Source organism: Melospiza georgiana, chromosome 3 (genome assembly GCF_028018845.1).
Source record: "Melospiza georgiana isolate bMelGeo1 chromosome 3, bMelGeo1.pri, whole genome shotgun sequence".
In the NCBI taxonomy this organism is placed as follows: domain Eukaryota; kingdom Metazoa; phylum Chordata; class Aves; order Passeriformes; family Passerellidae; genus Melospiza; species Melospiza georgiana.
In genome coordinates, this window is record NC_080432.1 from 23,095,837 (window position 1) to 23,106,220 (window position 10,384).

Sequence of the window (10,384 nt, forward strand, 5' to 3'; positions counted from 1 at the left end):
TTCAGGAAACTTTCTGCTCTGTAAATCATGCTTAGCAGTCATTTGATTGTTACTGAAATTAGCTGCTAGTTAAACCTGAAGCCAACTACAGGGTCTATAGGAAGACAGCTGGAATCCAGAGCAAAAAAACATCCCCTGACTTCCACTGATCTATCACTAAAGAAATGTTCTCCATTTGCAGTGTTTTCTACTACACAAGCAAAGGTATTAAGCTATGGCAGCTGAGTGAGCAGATAAATTATTTTAGCAAAGTTCTTGCTACAATGATAAGCACCTAAAACATGCAAGCTCAAGAAGCCAGAGAAGCAGAAATAGGCAGCAGATGCCAGGCAAAGTGAGAGAAGTGAAAAGGATCCCAATCCAGGCACCAACACCTCAATGTGATGTGCTGTATGGGAGTCAACTTTTCCTGCAGAGATGATAATCTGCTGTTCCCAAGCCAAGACTCACTGGATTGCCAAACCACTGGAGAGCTTGGCACACTCACCCCTGCAACACCTGCCAGATCAGCTTTTAGAGAGCCTAAGGCTACTTAAAACACTGTCAGCAGGTTTTAAACTGAATGAAAAATGCAAACAGCCACCAATGAAACATACAAGAAATTCAAAAGCCTGTTTTCACTTCTCTGCTCTTTCTTCACTACTTTGAGCTTTTTCACTATTCCAGGTCCTCCTGGTCTTGAAGAGGAGGCAGTGCCTGCCCAGCCTTGTGTTCAGCTGTTTAGGAAAGCACACAGTGCACAGCAGCACATACTAACCCATGCTTGCAACAAAGCCATGCAAAGGCTGAGCACTCCTAACTCCAGGGGCTCCTCTGCACTTCAGCTGATCTAGCAGCAGTTGGAAAGGAAGCAGAAAAAACATTGCTTCAGGTAAAAGTCCCCAGGTCCAAAGGGCTTTTTTTCCCCATGAAGGGACAAACAAGTCTAAGCAGCCTTCAGGTAAGAACTACTCTGTGTGTTTTCTGATCAATGAGACAGAAATTCCCCACCAGTAATAAGTGCATCAATAATGGTGCAATATCTCTGCAGCCACCAGTTTTCCCCCACCTTAACTTACTGCACCTCTTGAATATACCCTGCCAAAAACAATACTCTTTGAGATGAGTATCCAATCTTTATGGAGCAGCCATTAAATTGACAGTGTTCCTTCATCCTGTCAACACTAAATAAGACAAGTGGCAAATCACTCAAAAGCCTTCAAAAGTTGCAATTTTCATTATACATATAAAAACTTGGTATTTTAGAATTACTGAAGACCATGACAAGTATGAGGAATACTTACTACAGTTACCTCCAAGTGTCTGTTCAGATGTCCCACATTTCTTACAGCTAATACATTTTAATTCAGAAGGAGTACTCCCTCCAGATGGATACCCAAAAAAAAAAACAATCAAACAAGATACCCAGACCAAGGCAATACGTACTTGTGTCATTAAAAGGAACTTTTTCATTAATTATGCATAGAGATTCTTCCAGTCTACTGCCCAAAGCTGCTTGAAGATTCTTTAGCTGTTGCTGGCTAAATAACAAAGAGACAAACGAAAAACCACACACACACACATTGTAAACCTTTACAATTTCATCTGTATCACCAACACCATAACTCACTAGAGGCATCCCTTGAGTGTACAGGTATCTGTGTCCTTCTAGAAGTTAGAATAAATACAGTGGGAGTAATTTGTCCTCTTTATCTCATATTTAACACAACATTGAATCCTAATCCTAACAAAAGCAGGAAGTTACCATAAACCTGAAAATCCTAAATTTCCATTCTTGAGAAGCTCCATTTACTTCAGAGTTAAGATTCACCTCATTTTCTTATAGTGCAACTATTATATAAGCTCTATGAAAGCATTGTTTTCTACTAGAATTTGGATGGGAAGGTAACAGGGCCTCCAAATTAGTTACTGTGCATCCAATGCATTCCAATAAGCAGGCAATGAGTTGTCAATAATTCAATTAACTATGTCACATCACTGTCTGAGATACCTCAAAGGCTTTTCAAAACCCATATTTAAACACTGCTATGATACTGCCTGTTCTGACATGACTTGACAATTATGTTCCTGATGCATTCCCAAGAGATTTTTCTCTAAATTTTCTTCATTTGCATTTGACTGTGCATGTACATGTGAACCTAAGTAATTAAGACTGCTAATATAATGAGAATAGGTTGCTGAGATGAACAGTAACATATTCCAGCATTATATACATGTATCTATAAAGAAACTCCATTATTGATTCAGACCAAATTCCACACCTTACCCAACTTAGGGCCCCAAATTCTTCACTGTTTTGCTTCCTGTTTGACATCTAGAACTCCTGCACATATAGTGGAGGGTGGGGGAAAGGTGTCAAAGTGACAGGGTTTTTTTTTTCTTTCCTTACAATATTTGATGCAAAGAAACTCAGCAACTCTAACAAAGCAAAATAATCCAAAATGGACAAGGAAGATATGAAGAAACTGGCCAATAGGTAGCTCATGCACATAAAATACTTTTCTTGGAGAGCAGCTCCATAATTGCACAGAAACTGTACAGCAGGTACTGCAGTAGCACTGAGCATGATAGAAAATGAACTCCAACACAAACTGCAAATGTACTGATATTTCCTTTTCAGACTTATGGGAATGACAAACAAGGAGTTTGACATGTTTTGCCTTACATTCTGCCCTTTAATTTTCAAGGCATGCAGGCTGTCAAGTCCCATATCCTCTGGCTTTTCTGAGTAAAGTGTGGGTGTCAGAGGCAAATGGATCCCTCCCCCTGACAAAGCAGGGAAACAGAAGGGCAGCATTCTCAGGGACACATCCTGCCATGTGTTCAGCAGACAGTGACTGCACTGTTTAACATGAAGTGTCAGGCTTTATTACTTTTAAAAACTTAATATGGTATAATTAAAATAGTAGGGATAACTTCTTACAATGACATCAATTACCCAGTCCCATAGAACATGATAGACGAAGCCTGAACTGACTAGTAGCAGATTAAAACTACAGCTTTTCAAACACCACAAAAAATGCAACTAGCAGCCAAACACAGCCTTCTCCCTCTTTTCTAAGTCATTTTCAGTGAAACCCTGACTTGTATTAGTGGAGTTATTGGATACAAGTATCTTCACATCTATCAACATAATTAAAATACACACTTGAAGGTTACCATGGGAAAGCAGGAACTCTGCATCTGACCACTCACTATACATCTTATTCATTACATTAAAGATCTGTACTGCACATGTATGTTCTAAAAAATGCAGCTTAATGCACTTCAGAGAAATGCACCCTAATTTCATTTGGGCCACGGTCCTCAACTTCTACAACTTGTCTTCAAGACAATGAAAATATTCCAAAACTAACAATATCATTCCCTGATAAAAACTTTCAAATATTCTAGCTGAGAACACTGTACCTGAAGAAAAAAAATTGTTTGAGAAGCTTTTGCAGTGAAGGGGGATTTCTGAAACTCTTTTCAATCAGTTCTCTCAGCATATGTTACCCAAACTTTGTTCTTAGAAGCAGTTTTTACAAACTCACATATCTTTGTTTCATACAGTTTTTACTTTCTATGGTTTTCAATTACAAATAAATTCTTCAAACTTTCATCAACATTACTGGTATTGATAAAGCCTGGAGACAAAACTGCTCTTACTCAAAGCAGAAATTGTCTAATGGAATTGTCTGGTTCCATACATAGCAAAGGAAAAGGAGGCTTGACCTGCACTGCTCACATTTGTCCTCATGATAATACAAATGGAGTTTTATCAAAGTCTTTCAATTAAACCCTTTTATAAAATGTTATTATTCTTAAAAACAATCCAGTTAATGTTTCACAGCAATGATTTCTTTACATCAATGAAATAAAGCCACTTACCATTCTTCAGTTCGAAGCCTACAGTCCTTAGCTTCTCTTTCTAGTGTCTGAGACTTGATCTTTATGCAAGAAGATAATCTCACAATGTAAGTGCTGACACAGCAAGACATTGCATTTCAAAACTTTGCAAACTTGCAAGCAAGAGGAAAAACTCCTTACTTCTAGTTTGGCTTTATCATTCTGCAGCTTCTCTATGGTCTCTGTGTATTTCTTTGTTAAGCTGTCCACCACAGCTTGGTGCTGGGCAGCATCTGTTTCCAAAACCTCCAGTCTGCTCCTCAGCTCTGCTTCCAAACGTTTGTGCTGCTCATCTGCTTCAAAGAACTACAGCAAGGAAAGAAAAGTTCTTTTTAAAAGCTTCATTTTACTACTGAATCCAGTCCTTTAAGTTACTCCAATTTCATTAGGCAGATCAGGTTAACAGCAATTACCAGTTCTCAGAAAAATAGAAGTTTTATTTTATTTACAGAGAAAAGATTCAGGAAAGTTTTGTAGTAGTAATCATTCTTTAAATATATTGCTGACTAATAGCAGGCACATGAAAAACTGAACTTGAGCCAAAAGGTTTTTCTCAAGTTTTCTAAAGTGAAATGCATTCCACTTTGGTGAAGTAGTTCCTAATTATGGCAACTTGCAGAAAATATTTTAAACTTTAAAGCAATTCTGAAACAGTAAATGAACTAATAAGAAATTTCCTATCAGTACCAGGCTATTTTCAGTAGGGCAGCTGTCACCAAAAATTAAAATCTGAATGAGAAAACACATATTATGTGATTCTACACACTGTCTTAAGAAGTCAAAACATACTTGATTTGCCTGGTGAACATCTTTATAAACAATCTGATCTAATCTACTGCTTTGCATACAACTAAGCTTCTAAACCCAGCAGTTTTCAGACAGTACTTTACTTTCCATATCTTTGGTTGTAACACCAGTTCTCTGAACCAACAATAAAGGCAAAACACAATTTCACTCACAAGTATATGCAGTCGTTCATTTTCTTCTATTTTCTTCTGCAGATCTTCATTGAAGACACTTTTCTGTTCTTGACTCAGCTGAGATGAGGATTCTACACTTTTCTAAAAGAGCCAAAATGCACTCATTATCTCCAAGTGCCAGGTTTGGGGGAACAGCTCCCACAGGTAACTCCCAGAGGGGCACACCAGGAGATGTCCTGCTGACACTGAGTGACACATCAAAAGTGTGAATATTGCACTCAGCAGCAGCCTCAAGGCAGCACACTTTCCCTTCCTTGTTTAAAATACACCCCTGTGACCCTGCCTGGGGAAAGCCTCCACTCAGGAGTCCCATTCACACCCACAGGAATCAATCAATCCCTTGGATGGGCAGCAGCCCACCTGAAATCACTGGGATCCTGATGATCCCATGCAGTCAGCAATCCCAAACCCTCCATACCCAGGCTCAGCTGCTTTGCTGGCTGTGTGTAAGGCACACCTGTGCCCAGGTGTAAGGCAGGCTGCTCTCAGCAGGCTGCAGCACAAGGTGCCATGGAAGCACAGGCTCTTCCCTGCCCATCAACCATACATATCCCTCTGCCTTTTCCCTCATTTTCCACTCATTTAATCCAAAAGACTCAGATCACTGAATCCCCATACCACACTGCTGAGGAAAGGTATTATCTCCAAACACAGGGGAGACTCTATGCATTTAAACTCAACACCAAACCTCAAGAATTAGGGATGTGAGGACAGATAAGTCACCTCTGTGTTTTTGATGCCAGCCTGTGAACTCCACCTGAGATATGGGCACATGTTCTGCTCCTTCTAAAGGGATTGCACTCTAACACAGACCAGGGAACTAAAGCTGTGCATTTTAACAGGAAAGAAACTCAGTGGCAATTGTTTACAAAGCTACTAAAGACAGGCTGATGTCCTTGAAAATTTGGAAACACAGCTAGAAAAACAGTAACTTACAGAGTTTGAAATAAAAGAACAGAAGGGTCAAGCTGCATTTGAAAGAACAATCTATTGTGGTGCATGAATAATGCAGTCAGAAGCACTGTGCTTGTGAAGGAATCAGAGAGCAGAAAAATGGGCAAGAGTTTATGGGAAAAGTAGGAAGATGATCATATTATTAATCAATTGAATGATTTCTTTAAAGCCAGTCTTTAACTACAGCACATTGAGAAAAGACAGCACAAAAAAGAAAAGACAGCAGTAATTAAGAGGGGATTCTTCATGAGAAAATCAGTAAGAAATGCTTGAAAATTAAGAATTACTGAAGTCCAAGCACATCACCCCTGGAATTGGGGTGTTACCTACAGAAGGCACAGCTGGCCTTAGAATATGACATCACAAGGTTTAATCAGCAAGCATTTTGGCAGAAAAGACCACAGTGTTGAAATAATTCTGTCATTTTGAAATAACAAAGAATACAAGCTAAAAATTTAGATTTCAAAGCATTTGACAAGATTCACATAGAAAAGCTATGATCACAGGCTGAAGAGTTAACTACCAACATCAAAATTACAAAGCAAAGAGGTGGGGATGGGAAATGAGGAGTGATCAGCTTTCTGCAGAGCAGCTGACTAACCACAGAACTCCAAAGTATTTCCCACTTTTTTGGACAGTTAATAAATATCCATAAAAGAAGACAGCAATTCAGCATCAGTCAGGTGACAGACTAGAAGAGTAAAGAACTACACATCATGCATTTCATTTTATGTATATATATATTTATATATATAAGCATGTGTTTTATGGGTGTTTTCACTCACATCAGGTAAAATAACACAAGTTCTGACAAGAACATTAAGCTCAACCCTTGCCACAAAATACCCACTGCTAAAACTCAGGACAAGGCTCTGACAGGTGAGGAGCAGACATCTGCTAAGCAAGTTTTCTTTGCCTCCAGCACATACCTTGTTCTTTTTGCCCCGAGCTTCACTTAATGCAAGTTCATCCTGAAGTAGCTCCACCCGCTTGGCAAGTTGCTGATTTCGAAAGGTCAAGCTGTCCATTTCTTGTTGCAGTTTCCTCAGGGACTGATCCTTCATCTTCAGCTGTTCCTGCATGATAAAAAAAAAATTAATTTTAAAATCTTCACATTTATTTTTACAAGTTAAAAACAAGTTAGAAAGTTGCTACACTTTTGAAACACTGAAGAGATAGAAAGTATCGTTTCTGAACTAAAAAAAAAATGTATTTCACTTCCTTGAGCTGGTCACAGATCATACCCAAGTAGCTATTTCACTCTATAATTATCAAGAATCAAACTTCCCCTTTTACAAACTCAGCACTTACAGAGAACAGGCTAGCTGCAAAACAGAAATTCTTTTACTAAAATCAAGCTCCCTCTTCATTCTTTTATTGACATTACTTTTTAGTAAAAAGTACCCCTATACACTAATTTTGTCACAGCTTAGTCCACCTGTCATGAGCAGTTTTTAGAGATTACCTTCAGTGAGGCAGAGTTTGCTTGCTCATCTACAACTCCTTTTTTCAGGACTTGGTTCTGAGCACGAAGCTGAAAAACAAGAGATGCCAGTAACTATGAAAGACAGCAGAATGAACAAAAGCCATGCATGAGAAAGTGCAGAAAGCATCACACTCTCAGGAGAGTGCCAGGTGTGACTGCTTTTTCAAGTACTTTCTTAGTGGTAAATAGCAGTGGTATCAGGTTTAAAAGGCATCCAATTCATATCCTGACTTGCCAAAGAACAAGCAGTAACTTTACCACCTGAACATTTTGGTCAAATACAACAGAATTCTTAATAAATATCCTTGGAGACCAGTTACTTAAATATAATTAAGATACGAAGAACTAGGAACAAATATGGAAAAGCTGCAACCTCTTCCTCGACTTATGAAGCTCTTGGTCATATTCAGGGCTATTTCTATCTCTCCCCTCTTCTCCCAAAACTGTTTATAACCAATTCTGGAACACAAGCAGGACTCAAAGTCAAAATCTGTATCAATTCAAGAGGAATCTAATGCAAAATTACTTATTGCCAGTGGCAGCAGATGATCCAGAGAGAACACAGTGACACAAAAAGCATACAAGGAAAAGCCCTCTAAGCCTTACTTGCACAGTACCCAAATCTGAGCTAAAATCACTGCAGTGAAAAGTGATCCTCAAGAAATCTATTTCCCACAGAGTCACTCCACAGAGTACCTCTGCCCTGCAGCAGTGAGGACTCTGACACTTCCATCTTCCCATTCCTCAAAATTTGCTTGGATCCTGGTTTCTCCAAAGGCAGTTTGCACTCATTTGACATGTGTGAGTCCAGCTGTTGCAGATATAAACTAAAAGGGTTTGTGCAGGTATCTGGCAGGTGCATAAAAGGCAAGACTCAGGGTAAAACAGCAGTGGCTCATTGTTTCAGTGTGATGACTGAGTGTGTTTGAAAGGTCAGAAGTCACTGCTAAGCTGTTTCCCCTGCAGTATTCCCACTGTGCTGCTCAGGCATCACAAAGGCAAGGCAAGAAACCTCCCAGAGCACAGAGAAAAACTTCCAAGCACAGATTTCCCTAGCAAGAAGGAGAAGTGCAGGAGATTTCTACAGCTGTCTCTGGGCCACAGCTGCTCCTGTAGGAGCAGAGAATGAAGCAGCTCAGTCCTGCTGCACCCACAGACTCAGCTGCAGTAGGACCCACACAGGCTGCCCCAAAGCTGCTTTGGTTATTCCTTCAGGAGACAGCCAGCAGCTGCAACTTGTGTGTTTTCAGAGTCTCTTCTTCTCCTCATCCTCCTTCTGGACTGGTCTGTGAACCAAGAGGAAAAGCAATCCTTTGGCAGGGATTTCACCCAGCACTGCTTGAGTCTGTCAGGCTCTTGTCCCCCTCTCTCCATGGCTTTCAGAGCACCTTTGGGTGAGCAGGCTACTCCAGGGCTACTCCCCATTTCCACTGCACACAACAAGCAGCCAACAACAAAGAGAAGAGATTTCTGCAAAGGGGGAGTCCCACAATGAGCTGCACTGCATGAGAAATGGGATGAGATGAAAAAAAAATAGTTCCAGCAAAAAGGATGAATGGTACAGGCTGAGAAGTGCTTGGTGAAGCTCAAAGAAAGCTTCTGGGCACCATACTAAAAAAAAAGGATCCAGCAGTGGGAATTTTTGGAAGCTATAGTCAGAAGTCCACATTTCCAATGCTCATTCAGGAATCAAGCACCAACATCCCTCCATTATCTCATCCTCAGCCACTGCTGATCTCCAAGGAATAAGAGAGCCTCTGTATAAAACAAGGCATGTGAATCCTGTGACCTACAAGGCTGCAAAGCAAATTAAATGTTCTTAAACTATTTTGTGGCAGCACTAACAGGCTATCTATCTGTAAACTATTTAGATGCTACACATGGTGTTTTTGTAACAGTTCCAAGAAGAAGAGTGTTTAAAGACATGGTTCTGTGAGCTGGGAGAAGTGTCAAACACAGACAAGTGCCTTGTGCCACTTGCTGATGTGAGGCTGCACAAAAAGTGCTGCCTTTCTTCCCCAGAGCTATTGGGGAACTCTGCCACTCCAGACCAAGAATCTCCTCTTCCTTTCAGTGAAGAAGACGGAATGAAGGGCTCAGTGCTGAGCAAGGCTCCACTATTTCACCTCAGGCACCTTGGAAAGGAAAGGCATTCTCCACTATGGGTACACATCTTTGTAAAGCAGCACCAGGAACGGGATGCAAAATCACCTGGGGCAGAAGAAGGGGGACAGACAGGAGGCTAACGTGGAAGCAAATGTCCTGCTCGCTTCCAAGAGCCACCGACACCGCCGAGCTCCCGCACCCCGGAGCTCACACGGCCGGCCCCGGGCAAATGTTCAGCGGGCAAAGCCAGGGCCCGAGCCCGCCTGGAAGCGGGAGCAAGGGAAGCACGGCCGGTGTCAGTGCCCCGGCACAGCCAAGCCCGCTGTGGCTACACCAGCACGTCCTGCACACGGGGCCGCTCAGCCGCGCTCCCCCGGCACCGCAAACCCGCGGCTCCCGCCTCACGCCCGGGGAGGCACCCCCGGCACCCCGCGGAAAGCAGCGCTGCAGCCGCGGAGCTGCGGGCCCCGCTGGTGCCCGGTACCTTGGAGTACTCCTGGGCCAGCTTCTGGTACTTCCCCTGCAGCTCCGCCGCCGCCGCCATCTCCGCCCCGCCGGCTCGGCTGCGCTCGGCTCGGCTCGGCCGGGCTCGGCTGCGCTCGGACGGACTCGGGCGCTCCCGCCGGCCCCGCACGCGCGCGAATGGCAAGACGCACTTCCGGGTTCAGGGCGGCGGGAACGCGGTGACGTAACCACGCCGTGCGCGAGGCGAGGGGGGCGGAGCTTTTAAGCCGCCGACGCCGCCATCTTGACGCAACTTCCAAGATGGCGGCGGGAGGGGGGGCGTGGCTGTGGGGGTGGAGCCAGCCTAGTCACGTGATGCCGGCCAGGCGCTCGCAACGTTGCCTCGGCAACGGGCTACGGGGCGCCGCCCCGCCCAAAAAGCTTCGCCCGCGAACGGGGCTGCGGGTTCATGCCGCGATAATCGCGATGCTCCGGTGTCCCGGCGCCATCCCTACTTGGCATCGTG

The 10,384-nt window shown here is 42.9% G+C and overlaps 1 protein-coding gene across 1 annotated transcript in view; it reads right to left on the reverse strand.

Annotated features, from left to right (window-relative positions):
- The window catches only part of PPP1R21 (protein phosphatase 1 regulatory subunit 21), a 31,521-nt gene extending 21,500 nt beyond the window's left edge, over window positions 1-10,021 (reverse strand). The window contains exons 1-7 of the mRNA XM_058020928.1: window positions 9,899-10,021; window positions 7,288-7,356; window positions 6,752-6,898; window positions 4,848-4,949; window positions 4,030-4,194; window positions 3,871-3,929; window positions 1,426-1,520 (exon numbers count right to left, since the gene is read on the reverse strand). Coding sequence (XP_057876911.1) covers window positions 1,426-1,520; window positions 3,871-3,929; window positions 4,030-4,194; window positions 4,848-4,949; window positions 6,752-6,898; window positions 7,288-7,356; window positions 9,899-9,958 — 697 coding nt within the window. The 5' untranslated portion in view covers window positions 9,959-10,021. The remainder of the gene's footprint in view (window positions 1-1,425; window positions 1,521-3,870; window positions 3,930-4,029; window positions 4,195-4,847; window positions 4,950-6,751; window positions 6,899-7,287; window positions 7,357-9,898) is intronic.
- Window positions 10,022-10,384: the final 363 nt, after the last annotated feature.